Below are 16,754 nucleotides of genomic sequence, written 5' to 3'. Positions count from 1 at the left end.
TTTAAACCCTGTTAGGCCTCTTCTTCAGCCAACTACAGTGAACATTTCATCCTTGCACACTTAGATGAGCAAGGGCTGCACAAACCTGTGCTCACAGAACACCTACTGTTGTGTCTTCATTCACCTCATCTAAGCTGTGCCAGGCCTCAGGAGCGTGATCTTGCTAAGATACCATGCTGTTTACAGAAGAATAAATTTCCCAAACTTAAACAAGAATATTGCCTGTAACCAGTTCCAGGGAAGACAAGAGGGCATGGTCTTAAGTTGTGCCAGGGGAGGTTTAGGCTAGATAGGATATTAGAAAGAATTTCTTTACGGAGAGGGTGATCAGGCATTGGAATGGGCTGCCCAGGGAAGTAGTGGATTCTCCATCCCTGGAGATATTTAAAAAGAGACTGGATGTGGCACTCAGTGCCATGGTCTGGTAAGCGCAACGGTGGTTCAAGGGTTGGACTCGATGATCTCTGAGGTCCCTTCCAACCCAGCCAATTCTATGATTCTACGAAGGGCAGCAGCCACTGCTACAGTAGCTAGCACATCCTGGGACCAGGATGAAGAGGATTTCAGCACAGCTGCATTCACTGGGCAGCTATGCAGACACATACAGTCAAACAGGAAAACTTGCTGCATTTCTTTTATTGCAATAGAAAAAAATGAAAAAAACACCAATAAATCAAACCATCACTTTCTGCCTAAAGACATTATTAACATTTTTTAAATGGCACAGGGGAAACCCAGCAATACAAGACAGAATAGGAAGTTTGGGCAAAACGGTTCTGCTCCCTTTCAGGAGTTCAGTTTCCCTGCTCCTTTGTCCATCAGTTGGCTGAAATTTCTCAGCTATGTACACTTACACACACTTCTTTGTCTAGTTTATATTCCTACGAGCAGGTATGACTTGGTGGAATGCTGGGGGGCACAGTTCTGCAATTTGCACCTAATCATCTTTGGAGAAAATGGGTTTTCTAAGGGGCCTACAAGGTACAGGGGCCTCCTTACCCAGTAAGATTAAGCAAACAGGATTCCCTCCTACAATTCTTTTGCCATGCAGCTGAGTAGGTCCTGAGCCCAGGAGACCCTCTAGGAGCACCTTGGCTATTGCAAACAGTATCTGGCCTAGTGAAATTTTACCCATTGACCTTGAAGTAGCAGCATTATCTCCACAAATAGTCTGCTTGGGGGGGGAAAGACAGATTGCAAAATGCATGGAATGAACATCTTCCTCTTCTTTCCTGCCTCCTGAAAAGAAACAAGGCTCAGGATCTCTGAAGTGGACATACAGGGGACATCCCCATTGTGCAAGAGCTTGGGGCAGAAACTCTGGCACCAGTGCTTCCACCACAGGCAGCTGTATCTGAAGGGAAAGTTTGCTGAAAGGAAAGCTCTCACAGCTGTGCTGCCTGCAGGTGACAAACAAGCATACCTATATGTGGGCTCCACTGTATCCAGCTTAAGTATACCTGTTCAACTGAGGAAGCTCCAAAATCTCTAACATGCTACATACACATTTTGTGGCACAGTTATGTGTGTGTATTAAGATAAGATACTGGTTACTCTTGACAGAATGAAGTATGGGAAAAGGCTGGAAAGGATATACGTACTAAACAGGAAAACTAAGCTTTGGCTTAGCAGAAAAAGAAACACCAATCCTTCCTTCAGAAGCACCAAAACGGCATTCATAAATGATTTATTACAGCATGCTTTCTGCAAATGGGACATTTTGATTGGGAAATGTTGAAAGCTTTTGTATAAACCCATCTATGCTAACTGCTACAGTTGTCCAGTCCATCAAATGAAATGCTTAAGGAGAAGTTGATGGCACAAACAGAGAATTACATGGGGGGGAAAAAAAAAAAGAAAAAAAAAAAAAGATCTGGGCTACAAGGGCCACTGCTGCACACCAAGAGCAGGTAGGCACAAAACTGCAAAATGGACTGACAGTGCTCTACTTCCACTTGTGCAGTGATTCCACAAGGTGCAGGGTAACAGATCATTTGACAGAGTTACTGCACTTCTCCTCTGTTCCTGCCCTTCAAAAATATAAACCATTATAGTCCACGCTGAGTAACAGTGTGAGAAACTGTTACTCAGAGAAACAACCTAACAGACAAAAAAAATCTCCTTTATGTATGCAAGGAAGTTTCCAGTGCCAGAAGTTTGAGATGCAGGACTGAACTTGCAGCAACATTTTTCACAACAAACCACTGGACCAAGGGCTATACATTTGCATAGATGCTTTTTCAGGAGCATCGGGGATGTGCAATCCCCATTTATGGGGCATCAGCAACGTTCTGGGGTTTGTCCCATGTCTTTCTTGTGTTCCTTCCTAAATCTAACTGCTACAAAAATGGTCAGCAAAATAGTGTATATACATGCAAGAAAAGAAATCAGTGCGTCTATTCTCTCATTCCCATTATCTTTTTTCACTGAAAATAATTGCAAAGCTGTAAGAATATTAAACTAGAAGTTGCAGTATTGATACATTCTAATGTCAGTCTAAGAACAGGACTGCTTCTGCATGTATCCCAATAAACGCAGTTGTTCCACAGAAAAGCTTAATTTTACTCTTCTTCATTTTCTTTGCATTTGGGGAAACCTACCCTCTATTTCTCTTACACTTCAGCAGAGCCCTGTGATGTGCTTGACTGCTCTGGAAAGGACAGTAGCCTCAAAGAAAGCTGGAATTCCTACCGTGTCTGCAACTAGATACTGATGGCAGAATTGATGAACCCTATATTATTGTTGTGAAACTATTCCTGCCTTACTGTACTGTAACTCTGGCTTGGTAAGAAAACCACAAGAAACAGTTCTTATGCAAAGCTAAATAGTTAACAAAGTTCTGTCTATCTGCTGATTAGCTACATGCAAGAAAAGGAAACATTTAACTTCATTTTACTTTCACCCAAATTTATTTCCACCACTTCTTCGTGCAAGACTTTGTTCTTTCAGCTGTTTCTTCCCCCAAAACTCTTGGATCTAGCATTACAAGGTTCTTGGTAACCATCAGCTCCAGCCTCCCTCCCACACACTACTAGTCCCATTGAAAGTTTCAGCTTCTGAGTGTGACACTGACAGACAGTTCAGCTTGATCACCTTCCCCACACAGCTGTGCCACTGTATATATTCTGACCAGATGAGTTCAGCTTTCTCCTGAGCAAATAACATGATGCCAATGAAATACATTAGAAGACTAATCCTGGGACACCTTCACTTCCTAGATTACCAATACTTACTTCCTTTGTCTTTTTGCTACTGATCTCAGCAGATGCCCCCATAATACAGACAGTGACGAGAGAAAGAGATGCAAGCCTGCAAGGGATGGCTAAGACATCCACTTATTTACTCAAAACTGTGTAACTTGCCTTTGAATGCTCATGGAATGAATTCCCACTTACCAGCATGAGAGTTCCTTAGAAAGTATCAGCCTAGTCAGACAAGACAGCCTTTATAAATTAGTATAATACTATTAGAAATTATGGCAATCTTTTTGGTAGTATTGTCTTACATGCACCCTGATAAATCCTCTTCCCAGGAAATTTTAAAACTCATAATTTCTGTAGAGTTAATTATGATGGGAAATTATAAAATAGAAATCTGGTAGATTCAGGTTTAAAAAGGAAGAGGCCTGGTGAGGCTGGGCACACTGGGTCACTCCTGTTAGCTCTGTCCATTATGTCTGCTGAAGGTATTTCCTCCAGGTGGCTGAATCTGGATGGAGTCCAGGAGGGGCCTTAAAGCTTGTCCAAAGGGTCTGAGAAGGTAAAAAATAAACAATCTCAGAGTTTACTCAATGGAGAACTTTTGCTGTTTACTACTGAAGCGCACTCACTTCCTAACATCCAATTAAACCAATATTGCAGAAGCAAATCTGAAGAACAGACTTCCACCACAACCTAAGCAAACTAATTTAACCTGTTAAAGAGAGTTTACTGTTTAATAACTAAGAATATTAAACATAATTTTATATAAGCTCATTCTGAATCCTAAAATGTCCAGATGGCTAATGAGGTAATACTCTATGTGAAACTGGCTTTTAGTAATATATTCTACTTAAGTGTGTGAACAAAATCCTTGTTGTGCAATTGCAGTGCTGCATCAATGTTAAAGACCACTGGAAGAATAGCTCTAGCTCCCTTAACAAGCCAATGGTTCAACACTCACAGAATAATTTCTGTTGCAATCTGTAGCACCTGGTTTATCTTTCAGTATGACTCACTCGTTAAGAGACTTTATCTGATTTTGAGAAATCCGAAGCAATAAAAGCTTAGGGTAGAAGACGTGTGTCTCCCAAATAATGTGGTATACCACTGCTATGAGAAATAAAACCTAAACGATGCAACTCAAATCATCCCACTGGGATCCTCACTAGCTAAGATTAAAAAAAAAAATTAACAGAAAAATAGTTGAGCTGAACCACCAGATAGGAATTCTTTACTTCCTCTTTTTCCTATCTGCTTTTTCCATCCAGTCCTAGCTTAAAGATGCAGGGTTAATTTTAAAATTACATCTCCCCTGTGTCTTCACTGTCACCTTCACTGCAATTAGAGTGCTTTGAGGAAGAGGAGTGACCTTTAATAGATACTGGTTTTTTTAAGACAAAAAAACTCGCACCATTTTCTGAAACTGTCTGTGCTTCTCTGGTCAGACATAAGAAACCATCACAAAATAAGTAGTTTAAGTTAAAGGCAGTAATGCCAATGCCAGTCAGCACCTGTCATAGTGCTGTAAGTGTTGAAGTAAAGAAAACAGCATCCTCTCCTTACTCTTCTGCTGATTTTCAAGAGACTTCAGGCAGAAACTGGTACCTCTGGCTCTGTCAAATGTTGAAGCATTAGGATGAAGCTATAGGCTGCAGAAAAGAGGAGCGGGAATACTTACGTAGCAAGAACTTCAGATGGAAGGTCAGTGATGTAGGAAGGGATTTTTCTTCCTGTCAAGAACTGTGCCACTTCATTACTGAAGGTGTTGCAGTTATGTTCAAAGAGATTGTAAGACTCTCCTCTGTGTCACAGGAAAGGAAACATTAAAAAAACAGACTCAGCACTAACAAGTCTAACAAGCAGAAAAACAGACCACTAATGAGGAACATCTCCTTACCTTAGCACTTTTTTGCCCACAAAGAATTGTAAGGCAAATAGATAAAATACAGACATCAATTCACCCTCAAATTCAGTTGAATCAGGGTGGAAAATGACATCTCTCTGCATCACTGACTTTATACAATGTTTTTTTTTTTTGGAGGGTGAGGTCAAGTCCTTCAATTAAAACCATAGAAAGAATAAGGAAAAAAAATCACAGGAATTATTGACATGGAAATGTAGCGAGAACTCTAAATGTTACGGTCTCCTATTCTTGTCAGAAGTAGAGTAGACTCCCTAGAAGTCAAGACCTTGCTTTTACTCATCTGAAATCTGGCAGCTTCACCTACAACTCCTGGAGCAAAGCACTATTTATTGAAATATTTCCTATAGTGCTTTCATTTTCCCTGCTGATTATCTCGAAGGTATTTCAGGCAGTAGCCCATTTATGAAAAAAAGAAAAACAACAAACCACCAAACCACCAAACCAAACAGCCAAAAACCATTGTGAAAGACTTGCTGGCAGAATGCTCTCCCAGCCTAGCTTAAGATTGGTCTGCTAGAGGGTTGTCTAGCTGGTAGCTTCTTGTGTATTGTGCAACAGTTCCAGTTCACTAATTGCAAAGTATCAAACAATACACTTAATGAGACAAAGCTCTGTGAGCAGGATTGGTTTCATAATACCTTCCTCCATTCTGCACCCCTTCCCCTGATGGCCTATTTTGCTACACACATTCAATGGTACAAACTGCTACTTACCGGAACATAGATTCCCCCAAAGAGGAAAGATATTCCAGAAAAATTTCTTCTGTGACTTCAGTGTTCCCCAGGTCAACAACTGTGTCCGGGGGGCCAAGAAGTGTCCCTCCCTGTAAAAATTAACATCCAAAAACCAATGTTAAATGAATAGACTGAATTATTTTGGAGGACTCTACTGATTAAAACTGTTATGGCTTCTCTAGGCACAAAAGGAAGAACTTTTGGTATGTTTGTCAAATAAAAAGCCCTACTGGCCTCCCCCATTCTGCACTCAGAGAATGAGAAGTACCATGCAACTTATATTTCAGCTTGTATACTTGGCTCTTTGCACTGAAAACTCTAAGCTACAGCAAAATCCTGCCTTACAATAATGGCATCAGTTTTGCCTCACAAAGAACAGAAAGGTCTGACAAAGCATCTTCTTGAAAAAAAAAGGATGCTTTGGGTTGCCAAGCCTGTGTGATACCAGCTACAGAATTAATACAGTGTTAGCAAAGAAGTCACTGACAATGCAGCTACAGAAGTCCTGTATAGGCAGACTACCAGCAGAAACAATCCCTAACCTGTATTTAGTTGGGCTTAAACCCACTGTCCATGCTCCATTTTCCTTAGACATCCTGGGCAACCATGGCAAGCAGCCACATTTGGCTGAATTCAGACACCTCTTCCAGATCTTTTAAAAGGCAGTGACATGAGCAATTCTGATCAGGTAACCTTCTCACACACATTATCTTACCAGAAACATACGTTTAACTTACAGGTGCACAGCTGGAGATGCCTCCACTGCCATAGAAGAACTCATCCTTATGGACTATTATGGAGGTGTGCCTGCCACAGAGAACAAAAAAAAATGGGTGAAATAAAGGAAATATTAACCTAGCACATAAATCCCTGGTAAATTTATATGTTCAAAGGCATCGTGAAGTGAATAGAAAACGTCCAAGTGCTTCTGTGAGTAGGAACAGGATCTGCTGGGACACGAGTAAATATGGAAGCAATGATTATCAAACCTACTGTAGCTCTGTAAGCAGCTGAAAAAGAGCTCAGCTGAGTGCTCTAGCATGAAGGAACATAGGAAGAGAGTGCCTTCCACACCAGAATGAGATGTCCAGCAGCCTCTTTCAGCTAAAAGATTGAGGGTGAAATCATAGAGATAAGAGACAGAGCAAGCCCTGCTACCACACTGAGACCAGTGTATGTCTGATAGACACCAACAGAGAAGAAGGTCTGAAAATCTGTGGAGGTAGTGGAATAGAGAAGAAAATGAATGGACGAGTATTTGTTTTAAGCTTGTTGCTTTTAAACAAGCTCTTGACAGGAGTAACAGCAAACTGGGGGGGTGTTTTGTAACTGTGGCCACTGCTACATCCTTCTTACAAGCCAGAAGACCTGATTCTGTAATACCTTCTTCCCACCTACTCCCTTAATCTCATGTTTAGTCATGCCTGCAACTAGAAGACAAGGTGCCTGGGACAAGGACAACATCCTACTCCTGAAAAAGTGTACAAGTGAACTAAAACACAACTACTACCAATACTTTGTTTCATGGGGTCCACTGAGCTTTGAATGGAGGAGCTTAAGCAGCACCTGACTACCGTACATCACCCCACTGCCAGTCTGTATTCAGGAACAAAAAGTGCCGTGGTCTCTCTTCAGCACCAAGATGTCCCTAGGATCTGAAGCATACATAATCTCATATTGAAAATACTTCCTACATCACACACTGTTCAACACACATTATGCAATTTAAATCCAGTCACTTACCAGATGCCATCCAGCTGTTTCCCTGTATGCAAAGAAAAGAAGAGTTATTAGCAACATATTTTCCAGATCTCAGCCTACTTTTTGTCATTCACTTAGGAACCATGCTTGCTATTACACTATGACAGTAATACCAAAGATTTCATCCCAGAACTTCTAAAGAAACAGAATGTTTAACTACTCTATCCACTCTAGTGCTGTACTTTTCCCCTCCTGCATGCAGAGGCGTCAATGCCATCCAATCCTGCCAGTGCTTACTTTTCTAGGGCTTATGCCTACAAACTAAGAAAAGAAACCTTTTCCTGCAACTGGACTCAGGATCGGAAGAGTTGAATTTTACTGATTTTATAACTGCAGTCAGCACAAAGTATTCACTTTTCTTTTTTAGTGACACAGACCATTATGTCTCCATACTGTTCTCCTTTAAACTCAGCCTCAAAGCTGAGGTCCTTTTTAAAACACAGTATTCAAGTGCCTGGTCTTAAGGTACTTGTCCCCTCCTACTCTCCTGCCACAGGTACTTTGGTCTGTAAGTGCCAAGATTGGATATACTACTAAGTGCCAAGATTGAATATACTACTTTGAAGAAGCCATAGTTCTTCATGAGTCCTCCCTCCAGGGTAAAACCAGCTTTCTGTCATTATCAGGCCTGGGTAAAGGAGAGGAACAAAACTTATGAGGATAATTTTTCAAGAATTCTGGAAAAAATATTATGTGCAATCACTACCATATTTTATCTGCTAAAGTCTGAAGCAAAATAGGCACAGAGGTAGATACCTGCTTCATACAAGGGTCACATAAGAGTGGAGGCAGAGAAAAGTCTGTTGTGACAATAGAGACATAAAACGAAGTGAGCACACAGAGTTTTGAAGTAGGTGGACTGATCTGTCACTACTATGAATCACAGCTAGGCAGCAAACATATTCACTGTCAACCCATTGCACAAAAACGTAGGCAGAGAGTAGGATGAGGGCCAAAAGATAGTAGCAATGATGAGAGAAACAGAGCAGTGTGTTGCAACACCTAAGAAACATTTGCTGCCCCTTTACTGTGTCCCATGCTACTGTGCTCCTCAGCCCTCCAACCCTTGTTCCACACCTTCCCCATCAGAGCTTTTTCTTAGGGCTCTAGAGCTGCCAGAAACTTTCAGGCTCATTAGCAACACATGATGCAGGGCATCACACACTGCCCTAACTTTAGCAGATGGTCCGTGACAGGATCTACCATTTGGATTTGTGTAATTAGCCTTCTGCATATCTGTTAACAATCTATTACACATTCGTTCACACTAAATCACCTTTTTCCACTAGAAACTTGAACTTTATCCTTCAGGGCAAAGAAACAAACTTTCAAAGACAGCACACACTGGAATAGTATCTGTGCTTTTGTATACTAAGTGGAAAAAAGAACACCTTAATATTTACTTTCACACACATTTCCAGCAAATGATGAAAGACACCCAGATTCTGCGTGCAGGTGGAAAAGTTACAGCAGATGCTGGCAACATCATGGGTGCTGCTGAGAACCTGCTCGAGCAATTACAACACCTACTTGACAAGATCATTGCTGCAAAAACTACCACACATTGGGCTGCTCTAGCAAGACTGCAGCCAGCAGCTCAGGGGAGGGGACTATTCGCCTCTGTTCACCACTTGTGAGACCACATCTAGAGTGCTGTGTTCATTTTTGGATGCCTCCAGCACAAAATACACTGACATACACTTGCTGCATTGAAGAGCAGCTGAGATAACTGGTGTGCTCAAGAAGAAAAGGCCAAGAGTTCTTATTGCTGATTATGACTACTCAGTGAGTACGGAGAAAAGGGAACCTTGTTCTGCTCAGAGGTGCACAGTAAAAGGCAATAGGTGCCAGATGGGCAATGGGAAATTCCCAACTCAGCAAGAGGAGAAAAACAAATTACCATGAAGGTGGTCAAACACTGGGGGCAGGGCTCCAGAAAGCATGTGGGATTTCCATCCCAGGAGATACTCAGAACTGGGCTCAGGGCCCTGAAGAATATGCTCTTGCCCCATCTACCTTGAGCAAGACCTTTAGAAGTCCCTTTCCACCATCTGATTGCATGAATGAAACCCAGACCAAATTCAGGAAAGGACTTTGCATGACACGGCAGATGAAGCCTGAGGGGCTCCTCTCTGGCTGCTGCATACAAAATCCATGGCCAACAACAGACAGGAACTGCTAGGGCAATAATAGAACAGGTCTTGGCAAGTAAAGCTGCCTGTCTTCATGAGGCAGATCTGTCTGAAGCTTCTCGGCCAGGTCAATTTGTGCCAAGCACTGGTTTGACAATCTTAATGGAGCTGCTGACCTGCTGTTTTTGCTTGGCTCCTGTAAGACATTAACCAGGCTGTCATTGTGGAAAACATGCCAGATCTGCAGCAGTGATGACAATAAGGTATCCATGGTAGCTCTCCAGCCTGCTGAAAACAAAATAAAATCCCATTCTGCCACTTGTGGACCGTGCTTGGTCAGAAGCTGTGCAAGCCTCTTCAGTGACACCACCATTGGGAAATCCTATGTCTAAGAAACCTGCCTTTACTGGCCACATATGCATTAACTTAGAGACATCCAAGACCAAGAACTTTTGGTATGCTGCTGCAGTTTCCCACATGTACAGCTGGTTGCTGTCATCTCAACTCCAAATTGACCGACAGAGGAACAAGTCAATGGCCTCCAGCTTTCAAGGAACCTGGGCAGCTCCCTTCCTGCTGCTCAGCAAGAATCTCAGTGTTGTATGTCTGCTGCATTAAGCAAGAGGTTTTGTACAGACCTTCACACTGTCATCTTCCTCCTGAATTTTTGTCTCTGTTGGTGATTTTCCTATGTGACTCCTATAATGACAAGTTTGAAAATGGTTTCAAACTTGAAGAGGGTTTAGGCTGAACATTAGGAAGAAATTCTTTCCTGTGAGGGAGGTGAGATGCTGGAATAGGTTGCCCAAAGAAGATGTGGCAGCCTCGTCCCCGGAAGCATTCAAGGCCAGACTGGATGGGGCCTTGGACAACCTGGTCTGGTGGGAGGTGTCCCTGCCTATGCAGGGTGGTTGGAACTAGATGATGTTTAAGGTCTCTTCCAACCCAAACCATTCTGTGATTCTATGACTCTTCTTTTCCTCTCTCAGACTTGGACACTGAAGAGAGGCAGTGACAGCTCACAACCACTGTTACTCCTAACAAGCTCACATAAGCAATCAGCCTGTGATAAGGAGTTACATCTGCCTGCTGATGGACATTGTCCACCATATACAAAACATGTTGCTTGCAGCCTCTGAAGGCTTGATATACACACACCAACCCCAACCCCAACAGTATGACCAAGAAAGGAATGGAACTGCTGTTTCCAAATCTAGCTGTCCAAGTGAGAGCATGAGCACAGCCCTGCTAAGGCACAAGTTGTATCCAGGCCTTGCAGTGACACCAATTAAGCTGCTTCTGGCAGCACTGTCAAGCTTAAAAAAAAATAGAAGGTCAAGCTTGCCAGGAAGGCTCCCCAAATAATGCTACAGAGCAGTAGAGCTTACATCCCATAGTCAATTGAGGGGCATAGAACTGAGAGCAAATACCATCGAGGATACTGGCAGACACCATCGCATCTCATGCTCTTCCCACAAGACCTTAAATTCCTGTGGCACATTGCAATGTAGGGAAAATTACATGCTGGTACTGCTACCAAAACCAACACACTTGTTCATAACCTGAAGCTGTCTATGACTACATAGGAAAGTGTGATTCCTCAATCATTTGTCTGATCTGCAAAGCTGTTAAATTGCAGGTATTGCCCTTCACTCAGTAGCTAGAGCAAAGCTAATCCAAGTGATGCACACGTATATAATGCCAGAGACAAATGTCCCAATGGGATCTGTGGTTCATCCAGGTAAAACAGAGGAACAGTGAGATGCCTAGAGAGTTTAAATATTTCAAGGGACAGAGGGCTGTTGAGCAGGACAGAGTGTTGCAATTTCAGATGTACACACTTAATTACACAACAATTAGTGCACATTGTCAAGTTACCAGGTATCAGGTGTCTCCTGGTAATTGCCTGTGTGCAAACTCAGCCTGCAGTAAATGTGAAGCAATTCAGCTTAATTTGATCTGATCCCATTAAGAGCTAATGCAAGTCAAGCTCCTTTGAGTTTGTGACAGACCACAAACCTGGACAGGAAAGTTACTGGGCTGTATCTGTGAGAGTTTAGGGTGACAGCTCATCAGTCTTTGGAAGTCTGATCACACACTTGATCTTTAAGTGTTTATATGGATCTTTCCTAAAAATATTCACTAGAACTCAGGAGGGGATGCCAATTCAGCATAGATCTATGTGCTTAAGCATCTCAAAGATTCAAATTGTTTGAAAAAGGCAGGGTATCATCTGGCCAGTAAACAAGTTTGGGGTTTTTTTATTTGCAGTTATCTTTCTTTACAACATTCCTAACTCAAATACTTTCATGGTGCTTACATGAACCAGAAACCTATGAGAAAAAGACAACATTCAAATTCATTAAACAATTTCTGGACTCTCAGCTTAGTCACAGGAATGTGAAGAATGAAATAGATTTGTTTGTTGTACAACTGATTCAGGAGACAGTCACTGTTAGGGTATGAGGACATTTTGAAAAAAGCAACCCTGTATTAATTTTAGAATATAATCAGGATTACTTCCATGCTTGCATTTATCTGGAAGGCCAAGTAGAAGGGAGATAAGATGCTCACCAATCTATTTAAGCATTTTTAAATCTTGAGGGCCACAAACCATAGTTTATTCCTCTGCATTTTAAATATCCAATGAAAGTGGCACTTGAATATTAATCCAAATTACTAGGCTGACGGAGAGAAGAGTTCCAAGACATGAAGAAATTAAACAAGGGGATGGGTGCTTAGTTTAGCCCATTCAGCGCTTAGGTCATCCATCCTTCAGCTCAAGAACAATACCCATCCCTGAGCTGTAAAGAAACAATAGGAACCTTGGTATATTTAACACCATATCTATGCTCTGCAATGGATACACAAGCCCCAGAAGATCCTAAGAGAACCCCAAAAAAGTAGTGAACTGGTCTCCTGTGGAACTGGAAGCAGCACAATTTGGTCAACCAGCATGGGTATTTCTAGCAGTGCATTGCTTTGCACAGTACTGCAATTTCCTTAGGCCAATCCATTAAGATTCCTACCCTTTTTGACTGGAATATTATGCTGATTAGCCAAGCACTTTCTCCTGTGCTGCCCAGGGTACTCAACTGAAATAACAAATTAACGGAAAGGGAGGACTATGCTTCAGTTCCCTTCTCCTTGAGGTGCCCAGAGAGACCAAGAAGTAGGCTAGATTGGGGGGAGGGCAATGCATTTGATTTTAATGAAATCCTGAGCAAATGCTGATGGAATCTCACACTGAAGCAATTCACAGGTCTTCAGAATGGGTGGAGGAGAGGCAGAGTAATGCACTGGGGCTGGGGAAAAAAAAAGAATGCAGAAGGCACCTCCTTTTTGCAGTTGCCTTTTGCTACCATTTCTTCTGGGCTGTTGAGTCCCTACACCACCTAAAAATCTCATCCAATACATGCTCCCAGCCAGCCCTCAGTAAATTTATGCTACACTGAGCAAAGATTCTGTGATATACTAAGCTCCCGCCCATTCTGTGAATCACATGAGCAGTAATGTTACAGCAAAGGAGAATTTCTAAGAGCTGCAAGACATTTTTCTTTAATGCTATGATGCAACTGGATTGTAACCTTTCTTAAAGATTGCTCTGTCTTTGGATATCTACCTCAAAATAAGTGCTGCTACCTGAACTGCTCTTCTTTCCTCTTTATCCCCTACAGAATCAGGTGGATTATGTTTTCCATCTTGAAAACAGAAATCTCATTCCATTCAAATTAATATTTATTATTATTAGATCATGTTGCTGGAAAGACAAATGTCATCTCACAGGCTGAGAATGGGGAAGGAAAGGGGAACAGTAACTGCAGAGAAGATGCATATAAAACAGCACACAAAAATTAAACACACCACTTGTCATTTGAACTGCGCTATTTGGTTATATATAGTTTAGAACAGAAATATTCACTGAAAAAAATGACAGAAAACTTGCATAAAAGTAAGAAGAACAATAGTGGTCTGGGTAGAATAAGAGTAAGCTTCCCAAGAAAAGTGAGGAGGTGCCCAAGGGGCAGGACTAAACTCCTCTAAATCCTGTTCTGTACAGTTCTGTATAGCTCTGCCTTCCAGGTTCATAATTCCTTGACAACAGAAAGACCTGGAAATCACAAAACACAGAGCTGATACTGAAAAAGTTAGGAAAACAGTAGTGAGAGCTGATCCTTGAATGCTGTACTGACATAAGCCATAAGGCCTCTGAATCCTATTAGCACAATTAAAGATGCCATGTGATGATGCTCTCACAGTAATCAGCTGCGTTAGGAGGGATTCATCCCCCTCTGGAAGGGGGATTTGAGCTTGTTTTCAAGCATGCTAGGAATTTATTTTAGCACAATTATCATACTTGTTTCTTCTTTCTAAAACATATATTTCAACATAGGTATACATACAATTATCACTCAAAGCAAAAGCATTGTTTCAGCTGAACTTGGCATCTATAGGAAGCATACCAGAAATAGAGATGACACATATTTAGCACCAAAGCATCTAAGAAATCCTGTCCCCTTCAATTTCTATGACTTTCCCTGATGACATACAGTTTATCAACATCACAGACAAAATAAATTGAAGAAGCTACAAACATCTGGAAGTTGATGTACAGAGAAGCAGCAACAGCTTTCCCTGTTCTTCAAGGGAAAAAAAGTGTGTACATCAGGCAAGAACAGTCCTCTCTCTGTCACTTTACTCTTGGGGTAGTTTCTAAAATAATCTGGAGGTATGAGAGAGAGCCAAGTGCAAATGCACAAAAGATACTGAACTTGAAGGAAAATATACTGAAGCAATGATTTGTTTTAGGGACAATCAAGTCGCTGGATACCCATAACCCCAACTATCCCACAGTCTGCATTGTCACTGTGACCACGCAGGCCTAGTTGGCCCAGTTCCAAAACACATCTGAGCTCATCTGGTTACTGGGCAGTACCAGCAATCTGCACTTCCCACACTCCAGGGAGACATGTTCAGATATTTAAGTTTTCCTTTTCATTACTAAGACTTCTTAGGTACTTAGCACCAAGACATATTTCAAGCACAAAGTTTTCAAATTGCTGTTTGAATTGCATAAAAAGCAGCAAAAATGAAGTTGAGCACCAAGTGCTTTTTATGTGCAAATTCAGAAAGCCACAAGAGTCTAAGATTGACTTTGTGGGTAAGACAACAGCTACAAGGCCTGCACTTTATCTACATAAAGATCAGTACAGAGATATATATAGTGACAACTTACATCTGCACAAGTCTTTGCATGGACCAACACTTTGAAGTAAGACGATTACTTAAATTAAAATCTGCTAAAGTCAAACACAGGTAAATCATGAACACATGAAATCTGTATCCTAAGATTTATAACTCTTAGCACAAGATAAAACATTGCTATCATGAACTAACAGTTCAGTTATTTCCCCAAGGGCTACAACAGGTGCAGTTCTGACCACACAAAGTTTTGAGGTTATCCAGCGTGGTAAATACACATTTCCCAAGATTATCACTGCTGCCTGGCTAACAGAGCACATCACATATGACCTCTTCAGTATTTTCATCTTTGCAAGCCTATTGTTGACACATATGAAGCCTCAAGCTAAGAATTACTTGGAATTTCATTTTAAGCATGCACGAAAGCACAGAATCTCCTCGTAGAAGAGATCAGCAAAGTGAATGTCAACAAACTGTAAAACAAGATTACTCAGAGCCATCTGTTCAGGCACTGAGCCTGTTGAGAAGTCTCATCTCCCACAGACTGCTGGTCTGGCACGGGCCATGGGCACAAAACTCTTTCATCATGTTTCTGCTTCACACTTCCAAAACTTGAAGCAAACCCTTTCCTTCTCATCCCCTGTCCAAGGTTCAGTCGGAAACACACATACAACAAACTTCTACAAACTCTCTGGAAGGAGCAGGTGGATATCTGCGGGCCACAAGCCCTGCAAGGCCAAGTCCAGCCTCACCACAACATGGAGGGAGCCGCCTGAACTCGGTGGTAACCTAAACAGCAACAGGGCTCTCCAGCTCAGCCTGTCTGCCAAGGCGTCACAGCAGCTGGGCTGTCGGGTACTGGGCTTTCCCTCACCGCAGGAGCTAAGCAACACTTCTCATCAGCTTTGGGTAAATAAGGCAGGCAAAGAGCCGGGATCCCCTTCACCCAGAGCTGCCGTACCGACAGAGCTCTCCCCGCTGCCCGTGGAGAGGGGGATGCTGCGCCTAAACTTCGTTCCCCAGCACCGGCCCCCAAGCCAGGCCCGCACACTCCCCAAGCCCTATTTCAGCCGCCGGCTCCGCCGCACTCTGGTGCCCGCACCCTCAGGGAGCCCTTCCCCACCGGGCCGATCCTTCGGCAGAGCCATACCGGGAAGGGAAAGCCACCCCCGGGGCTGACGGGGGGGATTTCGGCCCCGCTTCCCGGGGCTGCGAGGCCGGGCCGCAGCGGCCGTGGAGGGGGAGGGGTAACAGGAGTCCCCGAGATGGGGCGGCGGCGGGAGGGGCGGGCGGGGCGGTGCCGGTGGTCCCGCCGTGCTCTTACCCAGCATGAGGGGGCTAAGGCGCCGGGCCATGCCCTTGGACAGGTCGTACACATAGAGCTTCACAGGGTGCAGGGCCAGAGGCTCCTCCATGAGGATTGGGACACGGCCGCCGGGCGGCACCCGGAGCCCTGGCAGGCAGCCGCCGGGCGCCGGGAAGCGGTGGGGGAAGGGGAGAGGGCAACGCCGGTCCCGCGGCACCGGCCGTGAGGTGACAAGCGGAACGGAAAGGGCGACGCTGCCTCTGCGCATGCGCGACAAGCGGCAGCCGGCCCGACTGCGCCGTTATGCAGCGCGGCGGTTCCGGGCTGCGGGAGGGGGTGGGTGAGGGGGCGGAGCTACACGCAGTGGGCGGGGACAGGGAAGTCCCGCTGCCATTGGCTGAGGTTTGGCTCCTCCTCCGCCCTCTTTGCGCTCCCCAGCCAATCCGCGAGGAGGGAAGGCGAGTCTTCCGGAAGGAGGGGCAAAGCACCGCGCGA

At 43.4% G+C, this 16,754-nt stretch overlaps 1 protein-coding gene across 3 annotated transcripts; it reads right to left on the bottom strand.

The window, feature by feature from the left end:
- Positions 1 to 621: 621 nt before the first annotated feature.
- Positions 622 to 16,592, bottom strand: DESI1 (desumoylating isopeptidase 1). 3 transcript variants are annotated; one of them, XM_030464371.1, is made up of 7 exons: positions 16,278 to 16,592; positions 8,179 to 8,247; positions 7,602 to 7,623; positions 6,596 to 6,665; positions 5,838 to 5,947; positions 4,879 to 5,001; positions 622 to 3,751 (listed from the first exon to the last, which is right to left on the bottom strand). In XM_030464371.1, exons 1-7 carry the CDS (start codon positions 16,525 to 16,527, stop codon positions 3,658 to 3,660), a joined length of 738 nt encoding a protein of 245 aa, XP_030320231.1. In that variant the 5' UTR covers positions 16,528 to 16,592; the 3' UTR covers positions 622 to 3,657. The 3 variants fall into 3 exon arrangements, with proteins under 3 accessions (XP_030320231.1, XP_030320299.1, XP_030320372.1); XM_030464439.1 differs by lacking the exon at positions 8,179 to 8,247; XM_030464512.1 differs by lacking the exons at positions 622 to 3,751; positions 4,879 to 5,001; positions 5,838 to 5,947 and adding an exon at positions 5,079 to 5,255.
- Between the last annotated feature and the right edge of the window lie 162 nt (positions 16,593 to 16,754).

This window comes from Calypte anna, chromosome 1 (assembly GCF_003957555.1).
Source record: "Calypte anna isolate BGI_N300 chromosome 1, bCalAnn1_v1.p, whole genome shotgun sequence".
NCBI lineage: Eukaryota > Metazoa > Chordata > Aves > Apodiformes > Trochilidae > Calypte > Calypte anna.
Note: the sequence above shows the minus strand (reverse complement) of the source record. Positions and strands in the feature narration are given on the sequence as shown.